The 26710-nt window shown below is 41.1% G+C and overlaps 1 protein-coding gene across 1 annotated transcript in view; it reads right to left on the bottom strand.

Moving 5' to 3' along the window:
* Positions 1-25777, bottom strand: part of STAC (SH3 and cysteine rich domain) — a 106542-nt gene extending 80765 nt beyond the window's left edge. The window contains exon 1 of the mRNA XM_022553798.2: positions 25496-25777. Coding sequence (XP_022409506.1) covers positions 25496-25606 — 111 coding nt within the window. The 5' untranslated portion in view covers positions 25607-25777. The remainder of the gene's footprint in view (positions 1-25495) is intronic.
* Positions 25778-26710: the final 933 nt, after the last annotated feature.

Below are 26710 nucleotides of genomic sequence, written 5' to 3'. Positions count from 1 at the left end.
ACATGGTTTATATCATTCATACTATTGGGATGCATGTTTTTGGCAAAACAAACAAACAAACAAAATTAAGAAGAACATTTAGAGTGAATTTTATATTGGGAAAATCAATACTGTTGGCCCAATATGCATAAACCAGCTAAATTCTGATTTGGACCACCCTGCTTCCTTGATTTGAATTGGAGAGAGGCACTCACTCAAGATCTTAACGCCAAAATCATTAACATCTCCTCTGAAGTCTGTCTTGGCACATTTACTCTGGATTTTCAAACCGGGGAGCACTGAATCTGGAAGACTATAGGGAACATGTCAAATCTATACTTATATCCTTCTAGATGCCATTCAGTAAAATCAGGGGCAATGGATTTTGCAGATTTCATGCTGGTAACTTTGACATCATTCCCTGGACAGAGCTAACTCCTCTCTGTGTAACTGCTGTTATCATTATCTTCATCAGCATCATTAATATTTCCAACTACAGTATGTAAAGCAAGGGAACCACAATATTTCACACTGATGCACTCTGCTCTGGGGTGGGTGCCACAATTTAAGATTGATATCCCCCCAGCCACATACAATCATTTAGGTACCTACGACTGCAAGTGCTAGGAAACCTAGATTCAAACTGGCTTAAGCATAATGATACTGCTTCACATAACACGGGGTCGTAATGCAGGAGTCACTAGGGATGGCTACTTCAGCAGCAGAATTACATCACAGAGGACTCAGGTTCTCTCTATCAGATTACTTTGCCTTTTTCATCCCAGCCTTAAAGCTGGTTTCCCTCATGGTCAAAAAAAGTGGCTGCCAGTTTGCAAAATATTCAGTAGCAGGAGGGTGATGGCATCTCCCCTTATGCCTGTTCTTACCAGCCTGCCTGGAAAACCTTTCTCTCAAGCTCACCATCAGATTTCCCTTCTTATTGGCCAGAACTGTAACCACATGTCCTTCCTAAACCAATCACTGGCAAGGAGAGTGATCCACTTAGACCAGTCAGGATTTACCTTCTTGGTGCACGGGCTGAGAACACTGTTTCCTGAAGAACAGGGCGATAGAGAGAAGGGTGGGCGCCAGAGCAGTATTAGCATTTTATAAGGAAGGAGAAAGGAGTAAATGGCTCTGCGGGTAGGCAACTAACAGAGTTTCGGAAACGTATGGCGCTCCCTGGTGGAGACCGACTGAACTAGCGGTAGGTGAAGGAGGAGGAAATGAAGGAGGAAGGAGGGGGCAGGAGAAGAAGATAAGGCCTCAGGGGAGCAAGAGCACATTATGCCCTCCCCTACAGTATGGGAAGGATCTGTGAATATGACGGGATAGTCACTTCCTTGGTTAGGTTACATTGTATGAGAAGAGTGATGGGATCATCACTCCAGGGTTATTACTGTACCGTGTTGTATAAAACGCCATCTTGGCAGGCTGGAGTGAGACCGTCCTGTTGAAGTAAGCTTGAAGAAGAAGTAAGCTTCCAGTTGGGACCAAGGTGGCTTCTAGTTACTGACAGCATCCCTGGGCTGCAGCTGGCAAGGAAATGGGGACCTCAGCCGTGCAGCTGCAAGGAACTGAATTCTTCTCACAACCCATGAGCTTGGAAGAGGACCCCGAGCCTCAGATGAGACGGTAGAGCAGGCTGACACCTTAATTTCGCCCTCGGAAGATGCTAAGCAAAGGAGCCGACTAACCTGTACCTAGATTCCTGACCCACAGAAACTGTGAGGTTAAATAGATGTGTTAAGGTGCTAAATTTGTGGTATTTTATTATGCAGCAACAGAAAGTCATACACCCACTTTGGACTGTCAGATGAGAGAAATAAACGTATTCTTTGTGTTAAGCCGTTGAACTTTGGTGGTTCATAGCGTTGTGTTACCTTAACTAAATAAATACAATGGCATTAACAAGGCTGCTCATATAAAGGCAGTAAAAGCCCCAGGAAATGCGCAGGGACTGTCTCCTCTGGAAATCTGGTCATGGAGGCGGTCTCCTGGGGCTGTACCCGCTCTTGAAATGGAATTCTGAACAGCTATGAGTTATCAGTTGTCACCCCCAGGTTACAGCACTTTTCGTTTATGGGATCTGGCTTGTTCCAATTAATTAGAATCTGTGCCAGAAATTAAAGCACGATACCTTTGAGAACCACTGGGACTGTCTGTCACGTTTATGCAGCAGGAAAGGCCTTTTGCATTTCTGGCAGGTACTAAGGTGTTGCTGTTTTTTAATAAAATAAGCAATAGTCTACCCAAATAGGGAAATAGGATTCCAGCCTTTTTTAGCTGTAAAATGTCATACGACTTTTTGAATAGACCTAATGGCTCTCTTTTAAGTGAACATATAGTATATACCAGGTACTGTGATAGGAATCTATACGTGCTTCCTCATGTAATGTTTGTCTCAACCCTGAAAAAGAAGTAATATAAATCCCATTGTATTGATGAGGAACTTGAAGCTTAGAGAGGTTAAACGATGTACCTAAGATCACAGCTTTTGAATGGCAGAGCCAAGAATCAAACCCAAGTCCGTGTGATTCATTCATCTACATATGAATTCATTTGTCATTCATCCAAAATTCCATTTCCAGGCACCAGTGAATTTCTATGAATTTACTCACATATAGTTTTACTTAAAAATTTCCATCAAATCAGTATATGACAAATATATGATATTGCTTATATGTGGAATCTAAAAAAAAGGGTACAAATGAACTTAGTTACAAAACAGAAGTAGAGTCACAGATGTAGAAAACAAACTTATGGTTACCATGGGATGAGGAGGGGAGGGATAAACTGGGCGACTGGGATTGACATATACACACTACTATATATAAAATAGATAACTAATAAGGACCTGCTGTATACCACAGGGAACTCTACTCAGTACTCTGTAGTGGCCTATATGGGAAAAGAATCTAAAAAGAAAAAGAGTGGATAAATGTATATGTATAACTGATTCACTTTGCTGTACACCTGAAACTAACACAACATTGTAAATCAACTATACTCCAATAAAAATTTTAAAAAAATGATTAAAAGTAGGGACTTCCCTGGTGGTGCAGTGGTTAAGAATCCGCCTGCCAATGCAGGGGACACAGGTTCGATCCCTGGTCTGGGAAGATCCCACATGCCATGGACCAACTAAGCCCGTGCATCACAACTACTGGGCCTGTGCTCTAGAGCCTACAAGCCACAACTACTAAGCCTGTGAGCCTAGAGCCTGTACTCCACAACAAGAGAAGCCACCGCAAGGAGAAGCCCATGCACCGCAACAAAGAGTAGCCCCTGCTCGCTGCAACTAGAGAAAGCCTGCACACAGCAACAAAGACCCAACGCAGCCAAAAATAAATAAATAGATAAATATATTTTAAAAAATGAGCACAAGTAACACTTGGGAAATCTGAATAAAATAGATGGATTTTATTAATGTCAATACGTTGCTTATGATATTATGCTATAATTTAGCAAAATGTTATCACTGGAGTAAACTGGGTGTAATGTACAAGGGATCTCTCTGTATTATTTCTTACAATTGCATATGAATCTATAATTATTTCAATAAACACTTCAATTAAAAGAAGTAAAAAATTTCCATCATCTATTTATTTTGATACTTTTTACATACATAAATTATCCTGCACATTTTGTCCTGTGATTTGCTTTTTCCATGTCAGATTATAGACAGAAATAACTAATTTTATTAATATTTCTCCTTGCTATGGATATAGTGCATTGTACTTAATCATTATAATAGTGATGGAAACTTGAGGCTGCCCTAATTTTAGCTATTGCAAGCACTGCTCGAATAAACATTATCATATGTATATCTGCATGCACAGGTACATTTAATAAGAGTAATATAATAAAAACTAATATTGGTGCGTGCAACTTATGGGCTGGGTATTGTGGTAAGTGCTTTGCACGTGTTACGCATTTAATTGTCACAATTACCCTTTGAAGTAGGTTTCATTATGATCCCAATACTACAAATGAAGAGGCTGTGGCTTAGAGAACTGCCACTAATTCCCCAAGAAGGATGGTGGAATGGACTTGCTGGTTTTCATTTTTAAAAAACATGCTGTTGTTATATGATTAGAATTCACTTGAGTTTATGTATTTATTTAGAGTGGATTGACATCTTTACAGTATTAGTTCTTATCTAAAAAATGTCATGCCTTTACACTAATTTAGGTCTCCTTATTTGCTTTCCATAATGTTGGCATGTTTCTTCACATTGCACATACATACTTCTTGTGAAAGATATTCTTCAGTATGTCATAGTTTTTGCTGGTGTAAAGCAAATTAATGGATTTTGTATTTTGAGCTTGTCACATACAGAATTGTCTTATATTAGTCTTAAGAGTTTCATGTGATTATTTTAAACAGACTTTCATACAAACTGCTTGTCATGGCAATTTTGTCTCTTCATTTTACTATTTATTCTTCTTGCTTATTTTCCCATCTTGGCATTTCTGGAGCATTGTTGAGTAACACAGGCAAGAGTGAGCTTGTCTTGTTCCTCACTTTAAGGGGACTCATGATTCACTGCTACATTGGGGTGTTTGCTTCAGTTTTCTGGTGGATAGTCTTTAGCAAGTAAACACATCCTAGTGTACCAGGAATCTTTTTGATAATCAGGAATTCCAATTGATTCTGCAACAGTGGAGTCAAAGCAATTTTCTCCTTTTTTTTTTAAATCAAAGTAGGGAATTACATACGTTTTAAATGTTTTGCTGCCCATGATTTTTGGGGGTCCATTCTCCTTGGTTATGAGAAATTCATTTTTTAATATACTGATGGCTTTGTGAATGCTTTATGCAGTATTTAATTTGTATCTATGCTCTTTCGAGAGAGATGATGACTTTCTTTTCCAGAGTCATCCCAATGTCGTGATTTTGGATTCCAAGTTGAATGTACTCTTCCCTTAGAATCTGAAACCATGGTGCCTTTGACTTTTACACTCACTCAGCCTGATGTGACTCATTTTCATTATGAGAAGGTCACCTGTTTTTTAATTTCTGGAGACATCTAGGGATTTTTCTCTATTCCTGAAGTTTAGAAAGGTCATTATGACTCTGCTAATTGTGTATGTATAGTTCTTTCAATTTTACTTTTCATATCATTCTTATATTTTCGCTTTTACTGCTTGACACTTACATTTGACTTTTATTGCTCACAAATTGCTTTCATTTTGAACATTTCTGAATCCAATATTTTTCTACTTAACTTTTTATTAACTTATTTTTCATATTTAAAAAATCCTTAATTTTTTTCTACTTGTTTCTTTAATTATCTTCTGACCTCCATTTCAGCTGTTTTGTCCTAGTGGAGATGACCTGTTGGCTTCCCGTTTCCACTTTCAGTATCTCCAGACCTTTATCTTATAAATTATCTTTCCTTTCCTATCTCTTTTGGGAAATTACCCTACTTTACCTTCCATTTTACTGATGCAGTCTTCAGATTTGTTCGTCGTATTTTTCAGGCCTTGCATTAATTTTTTTTAGATTTTGGAAATCTTATTTTTTCCAAAAATTCATTCCTAGCATTGGTTGTCCCTTTTTTTAAAAAAAATAGAAACGAATTCTTTTGATACTGTCACAATACTTCTTGAATCTCTCTGAAGATACCAATTAGAAAGTAATTTTATAGAGTTGCCGTATGATCCAGCAATCCCACTCCGGGGCATATATCTGGACAAAAATCTAATTCCAAAAGATACATGCACCCCTATGGTCATAGCAGCACTACTCACAAGAGCCAAGACATGGAAACAACCTAAATGTCCATCGACAGATGAATGGATAAAGAAGATACAGTACAGATATACAATGGAATATTGCTCAGCTGTAATAATGCCATTTGCAGCAACATGGATGGACCTAGAGATGATGGTACTAAGTGAAGGAAGTCAGAAAGAGAAAGATAAATACCATATGATATCACTTACATGTGGCATCTAAAATACGACACAAACCTATTTACAAAACAGAAACAGACTCACAGACATAGAGAACAGACTTGTGGTTGCCAAGGGGGAGGAGGGGTGGGGGAGGGATGGGTTGGGAGTTTGGGGTTAGCAGATGCAAACTATTATATAGAGAGTGGATAAACAACAAGGTCCCACTGTATAGCACAGGGAACTATATTCAATATCCTGTGACAAATCATAATGGAAAAGAATATATAAAAAAAGAATGTATATATATGTATAACTGAATCACCTTGCTATGCAGAAGAAATTAAAACATTATAAATCAACTATACTTCAATAAAAAAAAGTTATTTTAGTCATAATCCTTGTGTTATCTCTCATTTCCCTCGGTTAGTTTATTTAGTTGTGCTTACTCGTCCTTCTTACCTATGCTTTTGTTGTCTGTTCTTATTTATGGGTGAAAAACTAGCTTGATCACACAGGTAGCTGGGATGAGCTTCCTCTGCAGGTAAGGCTCTGAGTACATCACTCCCTGAATCCATCTGAGTTGGGAAGGCTCAGGCAGCCTCTGCTTTAGGATATCTGGGTGGGGATCGAAAAGGCAGGACGGAGGCTCCCACAAATCCCAACATATGGAGGGTTTTACTTTGAGAGTTGAATGCTTTCATATATTTTATTCCTGGGTAGAGCTGCCTTCTGTCTATTATTTTCTTGGAGTTACAGTTTTTGAAGTCAGGAGTTATCTTGGGCTCTTCTCCTCTGTCTGGCCCCTGAATCCATTCTGGGTGACTTCCTAGGCTAATGTTTTAGGTTGTTTAGACATAAGTCCAGAGGTGTTAGCCTCCAGCAGGAGCGTATACTTCTAGCTCTTGGCATCCTTGGGGAATGAGGAAGAATGACAGAGCCTCTGGGTGGGTAACTGCCGAGACCACCCTTGCTCTTTGCATCTGCTAAGTCTCAGCTTGGTGGGGGGATCTCCTGAGCTCTGCTGGGAACATCTGCTCTCATGGCTGTAACTATTAACTCCAGAATCTGCTCTGGACAAGTTTTCTCTTATCTGCTTTCTCCATTACTTCAATGCTCTCTGCTTCATATCTTCCACAATTTCCTCACAAATTCTGGCCTGCTGATGGTATCATTTCTTGTTCTACCACCGTCATTGACATAATCTTTTAACCTACGTTATCTGTTATATCAATGCGATTTTGCGAGGAAAGGCAATTAAATACCTACCCCTGCTCTAGATCTGAATGACGAGTCTTCAACGATCTTTGAAATAAGGCTGACCATTCACCTGGACGAGTTACCGCCGCCTCAGCCTCAATTTGCTCACCTGTTGTTTGGATCAAATATTAACCTACCACAAAGGGACTGTTGTAAGGATTAGAAACTGGATTCAAAGTACCTGGGTGACAGGGACTCAGTACATGGCACCTGCTCTTACTCTCTGCACTACAGTGATTTCGCTGTGCCTCACTGGAGGGGAGCACTATACCTACCACTGGACGGACGGTGCGACTCAGCCCGACACGGGACACAACCTGCACGGCTTTCCTTAGAGAAGAGCGAGAGCGAGCAGCCTTCAGCACCCAGCCTCAGCTATGCACAGAGTGGGGAGGCTCAGGAGAGTTAACCAACGGCTGTAAGCGTCTGGCTTCTCATCTCTAAGGTGGGCACAAAAACAAGAGCTGTTTGGGAAGGCTCTGTGCAGGTTAAATAAAATAAGGCCTGGAGAGTGGTATGTAGTGACCAGTCCTTCCTCTGTCCTCTTTCTCCTCTTTTCATACTCGCTCTTCCCCTCCCTCCATCCTCTTCCTTTCCTTCATCCTCTCTTCCTGTGTTTCCCCTATTATTGTTGTTGTTGTTGCTACTGAACCAGGACCCGGAGAATGTATTAATCCTTTTATTCACTAAAAATAGTTTTTGAATATTTACCCTTTCTTTAGCCTCATAAGGGAATAAAATTTGAAAACAGATATAGTGCTTTCCCTACAAGCCGTTACTGCTTTTGGAATGTAGATGTGGAAAAGGTAAATCAAAGAAGCAGCAAACCAACCAGCAAACAACCAACGGGAACTTAGAGCCAGAACTGGGTACAAATTTCAGTGTAGACTCGTATCAGTCACATGCCCCAGGGGAAGTCACTTTGCTTTCCTTAGCCTTGACCTTTGTGGTTTCCTCATCAGTAAAATGAGGAAGAAATGGAATGATGTACACGGATCACCTTGCACAGCAAGGCCTAGGGAAATGTCCATCCCCTCTCCCTTCCCCTTCCCTGGCTCTGCCAAACCCTGTAGTGGGGATCGCACTGCAGGGCCAGCTTCATGGGGTCACCACCTGTGTATGGTCACTCAAAGCCCTGCACTGAGAAGAGCCCTGGGTTTGGTTTATTTCTCTGCTGTTGCTGTCGAGATTCTTAATAATGTTTGAACAAGGAGCTCTTACTGTCATTTTGCACTAGATCTGTAAATTATGCCGCTGGCTTTGCTTGCTGTGACACAATACATGGAAGGATCTGTATTTGTCTTCCCAGTAGACAGGGACGAAGTAGAGTCCCAGATGCGTGAAGGCAGCAGCTACGGAATCTTACGGCCGGCTGTCTGTGGCTTCAGCTCTCCCAGTGCCATTTCTATCCAAGTTCCCAAAGCAGCTGGCACAGGGCTCCTTGGGTTTCCTGCAGCACTTGTAACTACATCTCTGATTTGACACACTTACTATTTTCTATCCAGGTCTTTAAGGTAGTTCTCTGCAAGGTTCTGGAAGTGAAGCAACTTCCTGCCTTTCTGTTAATGACTTTTAAAGGAATGAGCATGTTTGGAGAATAATAAAACTTCTAGGAATAGGCCGGAAAAGGCAGGCTCATGCTGTGCACGTACTAGAGTATGTCCTCGAACGTGAAACCCCTGCCAAGGAGATGCACAGCTGGGAGGTGTCCCTGCCTCCTTCCTGAACCTTCGGTTGGCCATCTGTTCCTTTATTTCCAGAGGGGATAGAGACTGCTTTTCACAAGCCAACGTGACTTCCAAATGGAGGGACAGCAACCTTCTTAGAGGTTTGATTTCCCGGTTGTTTCAAAATGAACCCCAAAAGTTGTTTGTTTGGGCAAAGTTAGTCTCAACCATATGAAGACCTCCTTTGCCTTCTTTATCCAAGTTCACAGCTGGGGAAGGAGGCAGGGGCTATGGGAGGGGGAGAGAGGCTGGGCCAACCCAGCGTGGTCCTGGCGCTTCCCTCCTCGCCAGCTGAGTTCACTCTGGCCATTTGTGGGGTGACAGAGGCTATGGCCTGAGCCCTTACATACACGCAGACCGTCTTGAGTCAAGAGAATATCTGTATGTAATTACAGCCACAGCAATAAATTAAGAGGATGGCTTCCACAAGGATGAAGGTACCTCAGTGGCAGTACTCAAAGTGTGGTCTCTGTACCAAGCGTCAACATTACCTGAATCTTCCAGCACCAAAAGTCTGCAACAACCAAGCACACACGCCTTGTCTCTCGATTTACTGGCCTGTCGTGGGGTGAGCAGTAGAAGCTTAGACTGGGTAACAGCCGTGGCCACCACCTCTCCCCCCAGACCCCCCCGTTCACCCTCCTTCTGCCGTATGATGCAATGGTGCATTAGGGGGTAAGCAGCCAGTTCCCATGGCCTACAGCTCTTAACATGCTTTCATACGGTGGCTGTCTATCAAACTTTTTTCAAATGTAGCGCTCTTTTTCTGACTAAAAAATTAGCAAAATTCCTAGCTGTAGAGCATGGAAAAGGGGAATGACTGCTCTAGCTGAAGCAGCGCAGGTAGAACCCCGAGGTAGTGGGTGCTGTTGGTGTCCTGCCCAGATCCTCTCTACTGGGGCCCTTGCACCCACCTCCCAGATGCCTAGGTTTGCAGATCATTCTTTGTTCCCAGAATTGCCCTCAGCTAATGGAAACTGTCTCCCCTGGGAGACTGTGCAATGTCTCCCTTCCCCTCCGCCGACCCCTGGGGTCAAAGACTGATTGATACAGAGTAAAGCAGTCCTGCCCTATTGCTTTAAGGCCGAAACAACCCTGTGGGGCTGTCTGTGCCCCAGAGCCCCGCTGTGGATCGGGCCAAGACCACCTGAGACTACATTCTTGATCAGCCCCATCTCCTGTCCTTTCCTGCTTTCCTTCCTCCTTGTAGGTTTCTCCTGAGAGTACACCCTCCATAAATTACATGCTTCTGAAACCTCGTGCTTTTCTTTTAGAGATATCAACTTAAGGTGAAGGAGAAGGGGGAAAAAAAAAAAAACCTCAGTACCTTCTGCAGCTACAGCAACTTTACATGTTGGAAATAGGCTTCCTCAAAGTTGGACCTATATGATTTGATGATTCTGACCACTGAGAATGAGGTCAAAGCTGTTGCTCTCCCCATGGGCCTCTGTCTACCCCACAGCTGCTGTCCAGAGCCTGGGAACCAAGGGCACGGGCTCTAAGAATGAGATTCAGGCTCTCTGTGCAGCTGTCCAACCAGGTTGTGGACAAACTTACAAGGGAAGGTCCAATTAAGAACCAGAAAGTGTCCTGCCATGAAGCTAGATGGCCTGGCATATTGCTCTTGGCTCCTGATATACAAGCTTAAAATATCTCCCATCTTCAACCCCATGATTTATTACAAATTAGAGTATCAGGTTTTTTACTTCCTGTTGTCTGCCAAAGTCACCCTATAGGCAGTCTATAAATGGAACTTTGCCAAAATAATTCTAACCACAAGGACTAATAAACAAATCACCTATAAAACCACTGCTTTCTCAGACAAGTTCATAAAATTCATGAAATTCTAGAGCCCTTGGGTTATCAGAACCAGATTGAAGTTACTCCTTCTGGAAAAGAGACCATTCAGTGATTAAGAATCTGCACATTTGAGACGCTTCAGTGGGCTAAGTTGTGGTCTGACATGAAGCCTCCTGATTGTACATCGTGTTCTCTCTTTCATTCATCTGAAGAGCCATAAACCACATGCTTTAATTTTGTAAGTTGGATTTTTTTCCTTTTGCTCTTTTTTTTCTCTCACACAACATATTCATGGAACATTTATTTTGATAATGTTACTGTACTTCCAGGCTATATACCTGAGGAGAACAGATAGAGTCCGGTATAGCAATTAGAAAAAAATCACTCCATAGAAATTGACAATAATGAAACCTATTTTGGAGTTTATCTTTTCAAATGTTAACTGGAAGGTCAGATCCATTGGGGATGAACACCAGCAAACTGATCAACACATGAAGGATCCAGTACAAATGGATTAATGAAAAAAATGGATACCAGAAACTTGAGCTTAATCAATTTGTCCTTTAAACAAGAATTAAGAAATATCAAACCTATCAGGAACTCAGCAACTGATTATGGAAAATGCAGCTAAGAACCAGAAAATGTAAGCAAAAAGTTCTGATGAACCAATCACTAGGTAAAGTCACTAAGTAAAATCAAACCACTGAAACCCAAAAATCCTCTATTTACTTCCCTGATAGTCCATTGAGTTCAGTTTCTGTTTCCTCTTAAGGAACATGAAATTCCAACTAGTGTGATGATTTATTTTCCAATACAAAAGCAAACGAAAAGAAGCATGTTAGAAGACTCAAAGTAGCCTGCAGAGAGAGGATGGTCTTTGTGTAGGAAGAGTATGAAAAATGTTAGAGTCAGACACAAGAAGCAGGACAGCACAGCAGTATGGAGTCATTAGTGCAAGAGGAAAACTCTCCTGCACGCGAAAAGTTCAATAACTAGTGTTTAAAATGGTGATCCTGAATAATTAGGAAAAGGAAATTACAAAAGCAATATAATTGCTTTGAAATTTACAAAGCATTTGCAGCTCTATTATACGTGAATGAAATTTCATGTGGCATATTCTGCTTTTGAAAGTACGGAGATGTGAACCTTGCAAGCAAAATTCTCAATAGGGAAATGCCTGGAACATAAAAGGACATGTTCTCTTTTATCTGGAAGGGTTGACCCTCCGGAATGACTCCTTTCCTGAGCATCCTCGCCTGAAAAGTTTTCTCTGTACTTTCTTACACTTGGAAAGATGGTGCAATCATTGTGCAAAGTCTTGGGAATGGTCACAGAAGTGGGTGGCAATGTGGGAGAGAGTGGAGACAAGATCTTAGGAGGAGGAAAGTTTAAGGACTTATGAAGTCAGGATATTTGGAAGAGTCATCTGCAGTATATGAAAATCACCGATGTTTATGACAGGGGTAGGGTTGGAATGAGTGAGAGTGAGCCTGGAGAATGCAGAGACCTACTCGGGTTGGTAGGTGACTGCTGATTTTAGCAGTGGGTAGAAGAGACTGAGTGTGTGGATTTTAAAGCTATACATTTTAGAGGAGGAGAGATCAGAGTCTGGAAGCAGTAGTGAGGCAGCCTCCTCAACTACCAAGCCTGATGAGGGAGAAAAGAGCCACCATTTGAGAGGCTGCAGGGGAACGGCTGGGCGTCAGAGTCAGAAGTGAAGGACACATCAGAGACGTTGAGGAGAGAGAGGATTTACTGAAGAGTAAATTCCAGAGGGTAGAGTAGAGAGTACCGACCGCTGGGGAGGGTGGCAGACAGAGCTGACGATAGATATGCAGACCTGTATGGAGATTAAACTGTGAGAAAGGAAGGGAGCTCTGCAGCCTTGTGCTCTTCTGGTGATTGACATACCAGGGAAAGGGGTATCATGGGAATCTTTTCCAAGGTTTCCGAGTTACCTTGTTCTGATAAAACTGACAGTGCTGGAGATGAAGAGAGGAAATGTGGGTGTCTTACCGGGGCACAGAGCACTCTAGGATCTCTTTTCACTGCTCTCTCTCTCATGTCAGTTTGGAGGGCAAGGTAGCAGTGGCATTCCTGGGAGCCCAGGGTGCTCTGGATCCCTCCTCTTTATTCTTTCTCTTGTGCCTGACCTCAGTCCTTCATGCTGTGGTCACACCTGCTCCCAGACCTGAGGAAAACATGCTGACTGACACTTCAGCTACGGGGGCCATTAGGAACAGACAACAGGTCCAAGTTTCATTTTCAGATAAATGAAGCACCCTCTGAAGGCTGACAGACATCTTGTCTCCTGTCCACCTGCGTCCAAAAACCTCTCTATTCAGGCCCCCTGGGGGTCACTGAGGATGAGTTCTGGTTTTCTGGCTTGGCTGACTCCATGCATGATGCTCATCTCTGGATGAGAACACAAGAAGAAGAACACACAAGAACTGAGCTGGCATCTGAGTTGAGAACCATGAGTTTAGTTGAGGGTAGGTTGAATTTAAAATATATGGAGGGCATCAAGACAGGTTGCCCAAAAGGCAGTGGGATATATTGGTCTGGAGCTCAGAAGAATGATGTCTGTGTTGGCTTCAGATTTGGGTGTTATCAGCTGGTGGATGAAATAAAAAGAATAGGTAAGATGTCCCAGAAAGACCCAGAGAGATTATGAAGAGTGAGAAGGGCTGAGGGCTGAGAATAGAATGCTGGGGAAGACCAACCCTTGAATGATGGGTGGAGGAGAATGTGATGGCCAACAGGACTAGTGAGGAACTGTTACAGCAGTAGAAAGGGAATCAAAGGAAAAAATGAGATTTAAGGAGGGAGCAAAGAGGGAGCACCTCTCTAGATAAAGGTGGAAACGTGAGCACTGGTATTTAACTTTCCTGATTCCAAATCCAGATCTAAGGGACCACTGGTATATAAACACAGAGAACTACAAAAAAAGGGATTTCATAAGATAAGAACACGTAGGAAACCTGCTAGAAAGAGTGAGGATGAGATAAGATTGAAGGAAGGTCCCAGGGCTCTCCTATAATAACTCATCCAGAGATATTACGAAGATTTAAATGAAAGGAATAATTTTCAGGCAAAATACAAGTTAACAAACCTGATTCATGTCAGTTTAGGAAAAGAGAATAGAATAAAAAATACAAAAATGTTTTCAAATTTTATTTTAAAATAGGTGCCAGTTTTAGATATTGTCCCATTTTTTTCAAACATTCAAAGTGGAGATCTGGGTTCTACAAACTATTCACAGAACAAAAACCAAAAAGAAACAAATGAAAACATCCATGTATATCTTCCCAAATAATTTTTTTAAACTTGGCATAGCCTTAAAAATAATATCTGACCAAGGACACAAAATGACAGAGAACAATCTTTCTTATGTATATAGATGTAAAAATAATAAAGTACTGGCAATGAAAACCTAGTAGTTTATTAAAAGAAAATCCCCATGGTCAAGTGGGACCTTTTCCAGGAATGTAAGAAGAGTTTAATTTAGGCTATCTATTAATATAATCCATCACATAAAGAGGCCAAAGGACAAAAAAAAAAAAAAAAAATCACATGATTACTTTGATACTTGCCAAAAAGTCATTTGAAACAATTCCACATCCATTCCTGGTGGAAAGTCTTAGTAAGCTAAGAACATTACCCAAATTTACATAAGAAACACTGTCTCAGTTTAATTGCAAACAGAGTGGGAAGTCTGGAATTTGTGTAGAAGGAGGACTTAAGAAATGATTTAGTTGGAAATGGATTTGTCTTAAAGTTAACTTTGCGAAGTACCACCTGATGTTTCTCAGGCTGAATGTGTAAATTTTAAGTGGCTTGCAGAGTAACTTGAGATACAAAAGATCTAAGAGTACCCCTTAGTACCAACACTATACAATATACACCTATACTCAATGTACACTTACAGCAAAACTTAGGTAGCACTTAAAGTTAGGTACTAGCCCAATACCTCCACTGATTCTTATTGTATTTTGGGATATCTACTGCAATAATATTCTGTCCCTACCTACCCCACTCCCCTAACCCCCGAAAGAGATAATTATAGTTAGAGAGGCAAAATTATTTTTGTAGATACTATGATAATCTAATAATAATAGCTAACATTGACTCACTATGGGCCATGCACTGTGTTAGGCACTTAGGATACACTCATTAACCTAACCCTAATGACAGTGCTGCAAAAGACCATTAGTATGCTCATTTTACAGAAAGAACAGTGAGGCTCAGGAAAGTGAAGGACAGGGAAGCTCATTAAGTGGCATCCCAAAGCCGTACATTGGGATTTGAACACAGCTGCTTCTGACTCCAGGGCCCACAATGAATCAGTAAGCAACACTGTACTTCTTTATTAATGAATAAGAAATGGAATCTAAAAGACCTTAGATTACAAAATTAATATAAAACTAGTATAAAATATCCAGGAAAGCTAACAGAGGATTGGGCAAAAAGTATTTGAAGAAAATTACTAAGCGTTTATGAGTGGCATAAAAGACGTTTCAATAACTAAAGATATATACTATGTTCCTGGATGAGAAATCCCACTGTATGTAAAGATTTTGCTGAAACGATCTTAAAAGTTTCATGCAATTCTTCTCAAAATATTATATTTATAACTTGATGGAAAATCAAAACAGTGAGTGCAGTTAAATAAATAAATTCCCAGGAAGGTACCTCTATTATCAGTTATCAGTCTATTATAAAGCTACAGTAATTAAAACATTATAATTGTAATGTCAAAGTAGTGTGTAGTAATAAATGCAAAATCACTAGAATATAACAGATGACTGTAAAAGACAACCTAGTACATATTACCATTTATTACATAATAGATCCAACATTTCAAATCAGCGTAAAAATGAATTGTTCAACAAGTGGTTTTTTTCATTCAGAAAAAATTAAAGTTCTTCCTTACCACATAACAACATAAATTCCGGATGGATTAAAGTGATAAAAGTAAAAAGTATATAATAAGGAGCTAGAGAAACACACAGATTAATATTTATTTGCTCCCAGGGTGGGGAAGACCTTTCTAAATATAAATGGGAAAAAGAAGCCATAGCTAAATAAATTTGAGACATTTAACAACATAAAAAAATAATCTTCCATGTTGAAAATGTAATAAAATTGAAAAACAAATTTGAATCTGGGAAAATGTTAGCAACATATATGAAAGATTGTGGTTTTAATATTTATAAAGAATTTTAAAAAAATCAATAGGAAATAAATGCTCTATTAAAATAGATGAATATATAATTCACAAAAAAATTTTAATATAAAAATAATACTTTCTAGTGAATAAATGTAATAAAACAATAAAAAATTTCAATATATCTTTGCCCTTCAAATTTGCTGATAAAAGGCTATAAATCTAAAAATAACAAAAATAACTAACAAGAAAGAAAACAACTCAAAAAACAGGCAAAGGCCTTGAATGGACATTTCTCCAAAGAAGATATACAAATGACCAATAAGCACATGAAATGATGCTCAACAACACTAATCAGTAGAGAAATGCAAACAAAAGCCACAATGAGATAGTATCTCACTCCCATTAGGATAAAACAAAACCCAGAAAATAACTAGTGTTGGTGAGGACGTAGAGAAATTGGAATCCTGTTCATTCCTGGTGGGAATCTAAAATGGTACAGCCATTGTGAAAAACAGTATGGTGAATCCTCAAAAGATTAAAGATAGAGTTACCATATAATCCAGCAACCTCACTTTTGGCTATACACCTAAAGGAAATGAAAGCAGGGACTTGAACAGATATACACCCGAGTTCATAGCAGCATTATTCACAATAGTCCACTGATGGATGAATCGATAAAGAAATGTGGTATATACATACAATGGAATATTGTTCAGCCTTAAAAAAAGAAGGAAATTCTGACTTATACCACAACATGGATGGACCTGGAAGATTTATGTTGAGTGAGATAAGCCACTTACAAAGGGACAAACATTAAATGATTCATCATATATGAGGTACCTAGAGTTGGTCAAATTCATAGAATCAGAAAGTAGTGGTTGCCAGGAGCTGGAAAAAGTAGGAGATGGGGAATAACTGTTTAATGGGTACAGAACTTCAGTTTGGGAAGATGTAAAAGTTCTAAAGATGCTGACAGTTATACAACAATATGAATATATTTAATGCCACAGAAAACTACACTTAAAATGTAACCATTTAAAAATTAGTAAGAAGGTAAATTTTATGTTATGTGTATTTTAACTCAAAAAAAAATCCTAGGGAGATTGAATTTTACTGCCTACATATAGTGGAGATCTGAAAAGAAAGAATGAACAAGAAACAACTTTCTCACCAGTTCAGGTTGATGAGAAAGAAAATCTTAGTATAGACATAAGGTGGACAATAAACAAACAAATATTTCCTTGGGAATTCATAATCACAGATCTGCCTTCACATAGATTTGGGGCTTAAACTTATACAACACAACTTGGTCTGAGAATCCCCAAACTGAAAAAAAGTAACAAAGATTTAGGTTCTCAGGTAATGATGCCTTGGGGCACTTGGTAGAAGCAATCTCTGTACAGTGGACTCTATTACTGGAAGAACTAATATGAGGATGTCCATTCTCTCCAAATGGATTTGTAGATTTAACGCAACCCCAGTCAAAACCCTAGCAGGTGTTTTTGTGGAAACTGATTAGCTGATTCTAAAATGCATAATGGAAATGTCAAGGGCCCCAAATAACCAAAGCAGTTTTGAAAAAGCAAGGCAAAGCCAGAAGTCTTACTCTGCCAGATATCAAAACCTTTTAATAAAGGCATTATATTTAAGACAGTGCTGTGCTGGTACAAGGACAGACAAATAGACCAATGGGGCAGAGCATCAACCTCCACATAAATCAAAAATATAGCCATCCAATTTATGGCAAAGGTGGCAGTGCAGTGCCGTAATGAATCTTGACCCCTACCTCACACCCACAGCAATTTCAAATGGATTATAGACTTATGTGTGAAAGGCTAAGCAAAAACATTTCTAAGAAATACTAGGAGAATACTTTCATGCCTTTGGGGTAGGCAAAGATTTCATAAGGAGAACACAAAAAGCACTAACAACCATAAGTGAGAAAATTAATAATTTGACTACATTCAATAAGAATTTCTGTTAAGAAAAGAAAAGCCACAGGATAGAAGAAGATATCTGTAACACATTTATCTTTAAAAGTACTTGGATCTAGAATATGTAAAGAATTCATATAAATTTTTAAAAATGACATATAAGCTAATAGGAAAGTAGACAAAAGATTTGAATAACTACTTCACAAGAAGACATTCAAATGCCCCAAAGCATAAAAACTGCTTAATTTGGGACTTTCCTGGCAGTCCAGTGGTTAAGACTCTGCCCTCCCAATGCAGGGGAGAAGGGTTTGATCCCTGGTCAGGGAACTAAGATCCCGCATGAGGCATGGCCAAAACAAAACAAAACAAAACAAAAAAAAACTGCTTAATTCATTAGTCATTGGGGACATACAAGTTAAAACCACGGCACAATACCACTAATCACCTATGAGAATGGCTGAACTGAGAAATATAGACAATACCAAATGTTGGTGGGATGAGGATCAGATGGAACTCTTATACATTGTTGGTGGGATCACAAATTGGTACAGATGCTTTGGAAAGTTGACGATATCTACTAACACTGAACTTATGTATACCCTACAGCCCAGCAATGTTGCTCCTAGGTATACACCCAACAGAGGTGCCACAAGGAATATGTATAAGGATGGTCAAAGGGGTATAACTTCTAGCAGCCAAAATCAAGAAACAATCCAAATGTCCACCATCAATAGAATGGTTAAATAGTGGTCTATTCACACAGTGGAATTCTATATAGCAATGAAAATGAAAACTATTGCTACATGCAATGGTATAAATGAATCTCACAACATAATGCTAAGTGAAAGAAGCCAAGCATAAAAGAGTACACACTGTATGATTCCATTTATATAAAGGAAGGTTAATTTATGTTGTTAGAAGTCAAAATATTATTTACCTTTGGGAAGGCAGTGACAGAAAAGGGTATGAGGGAGATTCTGGGGTGCTGATAACATTCTATTTCTTGATTTTTGTTTTGGTTACATACTGATCAATAATTTATTTTTTGAAAATTCATTGATCTGTAATCTTGTGTGCACTTTTCGGTATGATGTTATATTTCAAAGTTTACAAGAAAAAAAGCTATGATAGGGCTTCCCTGGTGGCGCAGTGGTTAAGGATCCGCCTGCCAATGCAGGGGACGTGGGTTCGAGCCCTGGTCTGGGAAGATCCCACATGCTGTGGAGCAACTAAGCCCATGCACCACAACTACTGAGCCTGCGCTCTAGAGACCGTGAGCTACAACTACTGAAGCCCGCGTGCCTAAAGCCCATGCTCCACAACAATAGAAGCCACCACAATGAGAAGCCCGTGCACTGCAATGAAGAGTAGCCCCCCACTTGCTGCAACTAGAGAAAGCCCATGTGCAGCAACGAAGACCCAACACAGCCAATAAATAAAAATAAAATAAATAATAAAAATAAAAATTCTAAAAAAAAAGCTATGATAGATCTTTCTAGAGAGCACTGTGTCAGTGAGAATAAAAGACCTTCGAAGTGTTTATATCCAGACCTAGCAATTTTACTTCCCATGAAACGAATCAGAAAAATATTCAAATGTTGATGTATCAGGAAGCCCATTTAAATATTGATATTTTTTTAAAGCTTGAAAGCTGAGAAAGAATCTAAATGTACCATCAGAAGAGACTGACGAAATAGATATGGTACAATGACATATACCATCTTTATTTAATACTTATCTAAGAATACAAGAAAACTGTTTATGTACAACATTAGGTAGAAGAAAAAACACAATGTGCATTTATGTATACATTATTTCAATTCTGTTTCACGCGCGTGTGTGTGTGTGTGTGTGTGTTAAAGGAAACCTGAAATACAGCAAAAAAACCTAACCATCCTTATGTCTAGGTCATTGTGTGATAAATGAATTTTTATATATTCTGTGCTTTCCAGTTTTCTACATTTAGTGCTTATTACTTTTATAATCATGAAAACAACTTAATAAGGACAGTCAACCTTATAAATCCAGCTGTATCTGAGCAACGCTTAGATTCTTTGGCAATGTGGAGGAAACAGCAGGTTACTTTTGCCAGAACCATTTCTTTGGATTGAAGTATAAATGGGAAGTGAAGAAGAGAAAGTAAATACAGATGATTCCAAGTATCTTGGCTGGAAGGGAAAATATCTTGCTTTCTTTGACATTCTGTAATTCTTTTAGTCTAGACCAGTGTTTCTCAAACTTGGCTGTACAACGAAATCACTAAGGAAGCTTTATAAAAGTGCTGATTGCTGGGACCTTCACTTACAGATTTCAATTTAATAGGTCTAGCCTATGGTCTGGACTCTCCAGGGGATTTGAATGCAAGGCCAAGGTTCCATTTTCTTTCTTCTCCCCTGAGTAGAAGTTAAATTCCTTATCAATAATAGCTTCATATATATGTAATGGGTGAGCTGGCCACAAAGTAGGCAGTCAATAAATAGTTGCTGGTTGATGGACACAGAAACCTTTCCGGGAGATGCAGGGCACATCTTCATGGTTACGAATTGCTTCTCAGCTTAGAAGGTGGTCCAGATTCAGAGAGAACCATCCACGAATGAAGGGACACCTTGGTCCATGGCTCCAGTGGTGCCCTAGATGGCTTATATCAACCTTTCAAAATCAAAGTCACATGCTGGTGAGTCTATGGCTAATCTTCTTGGGGATGCAACATAGCTAAGATGAAATCTCACTGCAGTCAACAGTATAACTGAAAGTGCAAAGGGAGGAAAACTCAGTTATACTATGGGAACGTCATTTTTGATTATTGAAATTCTTCCAATGATGACATTTGTGATTGGTCAGTGACAGAATCATCTAATTTGAAGCAGGAAGAGAAAGTAAATAACGCTCTATGCTTACAAATGCTTTCAACATATTGGGTGTTTTACCTATTCTCAGGCTTTACAAAAAGCCATGCCAATTGGGGATTAGCATCCCCATTCTAGATTTTAGGAAGCTGAGGCTCAGGGAGGTTAGGCAGCTTGCCCATAGACACAAAGATGGCAAGTGATAAGAAGAGATTTGACCTCTTGTTTATTTGACCTCAAAACCTACAATCCCTTCATATCATCAAAATGTGACTTTGTGTCATATAAGCGATGGCAAAGGGCATCCATACAAAACTTCATGTGACACCTTAGTAAGATTTTTATGTTGTCAATAAGTAGGAGATTAGTAGGAGAAAAGACATGCAATGAAAAGACATTCATTGCAATAAGGGATGCTGAAACATGAAATTTTTCTTAGTATTCAATGGTCTCTGTCAAGCACTTAGAAAAAAAATTAGATTGTGGTCTTTCTGGGATAGTTAGTGGAAAGATACAGGGGTGAGGTTCATTAGTGGCTTTCAAACTCTTTCAACTAGACTAATTTTATGAAAAACAAAACCACATAAACTAGATTATGACTTGCGCTTACTGGAATTTACTCTGAGGAAATTGTGCTGGGGTATCCAAGGTCCAAGACGGGGACCTTCCTTAGGCTATTGGCAGTAACTACCTGTGTGATCTTAGGCAAGTCACTACCTCTCTCTGGGCCTCGATTTACTCAACAGAGGAAAATAAAAGGGAGGGGATATTTAAATAAACTTTGAAGGCTATAAACACTTTATTGAGCTGGTATAAACTATGGATCCTTTCCCCAGACAATGCACATATACATGTACACAAGCAATTTTGAAAGTTCTGGTTGTTCACAGATATTCCAAAGACAACTTGTGGACCTCCAAAGAATATACTGACGCTTGATTTAAAACACCTGGAGTATGTGATAATGGGATTGTAGTCATGTTTACAAAAAGAGCCCTTATTCTTTAGAGATGCATCTGGAAATATTTACGAATGAAATGCTTTGATGCCTGGAACTTGCTTTAAAATGATCCAGTGTGCATGGGGAGGGGTGGGGGTAGTGCTGGGGGTAACAGATGAAGCAAGATTGTCCATGAACTGATAACTGGTGAAGCCAGGTGATTAGGTACATGATGGTTCTTTATAGTATTTTCTCTGTGTTGAAATTTTCCATAATAAAATAAATTTACACAATAAAAATTAACTATAATTTTACAAATACCCAGAATAGATCATCTCCAGTGTTTCCAATTCTAATATTCTATGATTTAGCATTCCAAAGAATCTGCAGAAATGGACTTCCGGAAACATTTTATGTGCTCAGGGCATTGAATCATTATCATTCTTCTCTAATGGACCCTCTAGACCAAAGGGTTTGCTGTGGCCCGGTTTTCCAGATGGTTCTGTGATCTCCCATTTAATCACTTCCGTAAATATACTTTTAGGGAAAGAGTAGCAAAATCAAATGCAAAGAAGCTGTATAAGAACTGGGCTTTAATCATTTCTCATGATAATGTGGCTCAATTTATTTTCAAAGATTTCTTAAGATGAGAAGACCAAAATATGGTTGCAAATGGCTTTTAGTAGCATATAAAATACTTGGTTAGGATGTTAGGTGAAACAGTACAGGATGTAAAACAGTACACAGGCATGAGAGACGGCTGCAGGTGGTTGACAACTTGTCCTCCAGAGCCATGCTGCCTGGGTCCCTGTCCATGCTGTGTCACTCAACTAACTATACAATTGTGGGGGAGTCACCTAACCTTTCTGAGTTTCCGCTTCCCTATCCATAAAACAGAAATAATAGCAAAATCTCCCTCACAGGGCTATTATGAAGGGTCAAGTTGTGCCTGACAGACCAAACACTCAGTAGATGCTCACCATTTTTCTCTCAACTGTGTAAATATAAAAATTAATGAAGGGCTTCCCTGGTGACGCAGTGGTTGAGGGTCCGCCTGCCGATGCAGGGGACACAGGTTCGTGCCCCGGTCCGGGAAGATCCCACATGCCGCGGAGCGGCTGGGCCCGTGAGCCATGGCCGCTGAGCCTGCGCATCCGGAGCCTGTGCTCCGCAACGGGAGAGGCCACAACAGTGAGAGGCCCGCGTACCGCAAAAAAAAAAAATAAAAAAAAATCAATGAAAAGAGGCAAATATACAATCAAGATATCAGTAGGTGTCTCTGGACTGGACCAGTGGGGAATTTTTAAAACTTTTTTTCAGGACTTTTCAAATTTCCACAGAGTATTTGTTACTCTTATCATGAGAGAAAAAAGTTATTTTAAAAATGTGTAGTGAAACCTAACAGTCAAAACAAATCAACATATATAACCAAACAGAAACAGACTCACAGATACAGAGAATAAACTAGTGATTGCCAGAGGGGAGGGAGGTGGGGGGAATGAGTGAATGAGGTGAAGGGGATTAAGAGGTACAAACTACTAGCTATAAAATAAGTAAGTCACAGGGATGCAATGTACAGCACAGGGAATGTAGTTAATAATATTATAATAACTTTGCGTGATGACTAATCTATAAAGACACTGAATCGCTAGGTTGTACACCTGAAACGAATACAGTACAGTAAGTCAACTAGGCTTTAATAAAATAAAAGAAAAAACTAATTTTAAAAGTCTTTCTTGAGAAAGTTTACTGTCCAGAGGGGCTGAACCATTCTGTCCCAAACGGTATTTTGACAAACAAACCACTTCAGAGGAGAGTAAGATGGGATGACTACATGTCCACATTCTCCTACCAGACGCTCATCCTCAAGGTGGAGGATCCTTGTTAACGCCAATAAGCTTTAAAATGTGGCACTGCTGGTGCAGAATAAGTAGAGCCTGCCTCTACTACCCCTGTTTCATGCCATCCTAATGTTCCCTTACCATAACCCCTCCACATCAGCAGTTTGGCCTTTTTAGAAGCATGGGCCCCTTGGAGAGTATCAAAAACACTATGCCCCCCCCTCAAATTTCACCTTCAGGCACAACATTTTGCATTCAATTTCTTGGGGTTCACGGGCCCCCCACAGTCCATCTCCACTGATTAAGAACACCTAAGCCATGACAGCAAATTTAGGAATGTACAAATACACTTTGAGAAAAACTGACGTGTGCAGATCCAAAACCATAAACCAGATAAGTTGGTGGATAATGACGGGTATTACATACGTAGGTTTTGCTTTGCCAAAGAATTTACATTAGGATATCTATAAATAGCAAGCCCATACAGTGTGTTTGAACTGTGCTTCTGTATAAGCAAATCCTAAGCGCTTTCCAGAACGTACCTACTGCAGAGCAACAGGCCCAATTCAAAAAGTTGAATACTAGTTTCACTCTTGAGTTTAGCTGCATTCATTTACAGTATTCTAGATCACCTTTGAAGTGGCCACTACCCCATATCACTTAGGTGAATGAAGGTCAATGATGGACAATGATGAGACAGCCAGAAACTTCCGGTCGGAGGGGTAACGGTCCATGTGTAGGGGTTGTGAGATGGATTTGGAGTGAATCATCTATGGTGAGATGGATCCCATCTCCTTATCTCAGGAAGGAAAAGGGTAAACATGGATCAAGTCCTTACACTGTACTGGGATGTACAGTCCTTACACTGTACTTACTATGCCTCACAATGATTCTGGAAGGTGGGGTTTTGCCCCCATTTCCAACTGCGTTTTAGAAAAGTTAACACATATTTCAGGTCAGATATTTATCAAAAAAATAAAATAATGCAAAGCTCTTTGTCTTGGATTAGCATCTCTGATGGCTAACTTTTGAAGGCTGGGGTACACACAGTGGGCAGCATCACTTAAACTGAGAGCCCCTTAGCTGTGCTTTTGATCCTGCTGATTTGTCAAAGGCTTCCAGGGATGTGTGTGAAGGGAGATAAGGATGGGACTCTTCTTTGCCCCATCTGACCTGCCCTCCAGACTGGCATCCTCCTTTCCTTCATTCCTACACAGGAACTGCCCCACATTCCAAAGACATCCAGGGAACACAAAAGGAGATCTGGATAAAGAGCCAGGAGTCCTGCCCTTAAAAAATCCATAGAACTACAAACTCCATCTTATGGTTTTCACTCCCGGCTGAGATGCCATTTGGCATCGCACAGCTAGCAGCCGCATTTTACTTTATCCTCTTCCAAGATTTCCAAACATGTGCCTGGCACCCACGAGAGTTTCAGAGGAAGTGTACCAGCGACAGAAGTGCTGCGGGGTTGGTTTTGTGTATGTCAGTGTAACTCTTATGAAAGCAAGTGTAAGTCCGAGGATTAACTTCCACAAGAGGAACATCAACTTTCCCGAGAACGCGTCATTTCCCTAGTTTTTCTGAAATGAGCTGTATCTGAGGTTAGGGATGAGCCCTGTTAACCAAAGGGTCTCAGACCTTTGGGATACAGGCAAACCTCTGCTGGTCCGCAAGTGCCCCAGCTTTTCTGGAGGAGTATCCCTCGGCTGTTTGTCCCTCAGCCTTCAGAAGCCACCTAATACTTGCACGCGCTTTGGGTGCATGCAGGTTCAAAGCACAGAACAACCCCGCCACCACCACCCAAGAAAGCTATATGAACCAGGAGTCAACTGAATTGCGGGTGCTCGCTGGGTGGAAGCCCTGCGCAAAGCCCCCGGGCTGTGTGGGCAAGAAAGCTGGGTCTCCAGGGATGTGGTCCAGCATCGCTATCAGAGAGTCCTGCCGTACATTCAAATCTCAAGAGAGGTACAGTCCTTGAGAGGAACTGGGGACGCGTCTCAGGCTCAGGCGCCAGCGCCAGTAGGGAGGAAACAAAGGTGGACAGAGGAGAGAAGGAGAGTGAGTTTGTATCCTCTCGGGGCAAGCGTGCGCGGTACCTTGGATTCCTGGCTGCCGGTGGATGCAGGAGAGGGCGGTTGTTCGGCGTTCGCCGTCTCCTTGGGCAGCCCGTCCACGCCGTCCTCTCGGGCGCCGCTCGGGGGGATCATCTTGGCGGCGCGGGAAAGGTGTTGGGCTCCCGGAGGAAGAGCGAGGCTAGCCTCCCTGCGGCGCGCCCTCCTCGCCGCGGGCCGGCTTGCTCAGCTCCGGAGGCCGGGGACTCCCATCCTAGCCGAGGCGCCGACGCGCCCTCCTTCGGCCTCGCCCCCGCCCCGGCCCTGCCCACCTCCCCGGCACCCCCGCGGGCAGGGGAAAAGCGCGCCGCCCCACTGCGCCCGCGGCCACCTCGCGGGGGACCGCACAGTCGTGACTGGGCTCGGGCTGGCCCGCCCCCCGGAGAAGAGGGGCGGGAGGTGGCTCCGGGGCGGGGCTGCGCGGGGCCCCGCGGGGAGCAGCGGGGCAGAAGTGGGCAGCGCCTTCGGGAGGCCCTCCGGGGAGGCTGGGCGCGCACAGCACGGTCGGGGAGATGCTTTAGGAAGTAGACGGAAAATTCAGACCAAACGCCCGAATGAATGATCCAGCTGGAGAGACCACCTGCAGCAACTCCCTCCTGTACCCTGAGAAACATCGACTCTCAGGGAGCCGGTGACTTAGCCAAGTTATTTATAGGGTTCAGTGACGGAGGAAGCAGAGCTGGAGTTCCCTGGCCTGAGGGCGCTCCTCTTTTCCTCGGTTCAGTTTTGGACTAAAGCAGGGGGATACTGCAAAATGTGGATGTGTCCTAGTTTTGTTGTGCATTTATGTGCTAAGCCGTCACACTTTTAACCGTATTTAATCCTCAGAGTCACCTTATTAGGCTAGGTATTGTCAGTCGCATTTATAGATGAGAAAACTGGGAGGCTCAGTAATTTGCTCCAAGTCGCTAAACTGTAAATGGTGGAGCTGGGATCTGAACCCATTTTGGCGTCAAAATCCATGCTTTTTGGACTGTGGAGCCTTAAATCTAGGCCAAATCTTCATAGCTGAGGAGCAAATGGGTGTTGCAATATAGCAAGGATGTCAGGGCTGTTTACAGAGGGGCAAACCAGTACCTACACCTTAGTAGGTCTTTCGGAAACAGAGAGATGGCCCCATGGGATAAAGGGGCAGAAGAATCCAGTATCTTTTGAAGAAAAACTTCAGTGTGCAGGGAAAGGAAATACAATCTGGATTTT

The sequence above is a fragment of the Delphinapterus leucas genome, chromosome 10, assembly GCF_059928025.1.
Source record: "Delphinapterus leucas isolate spDelLeu-1000000601 "Yukka" chromosome 10, BTC_Dleu_Yukka2, whole genome shotgun sequence".
Taxonomy (NCBI): Eukaryota; Metazoa; Chordata; class Mammalia; order Artiodactyla; family Monodontidae; genus Delphinapterus; species Delphinapterus leucas.
Note: the sequence above shows the minus strand (reverse complement) of the source record. Positions and strands in the feature narration are given on the sequence as shown.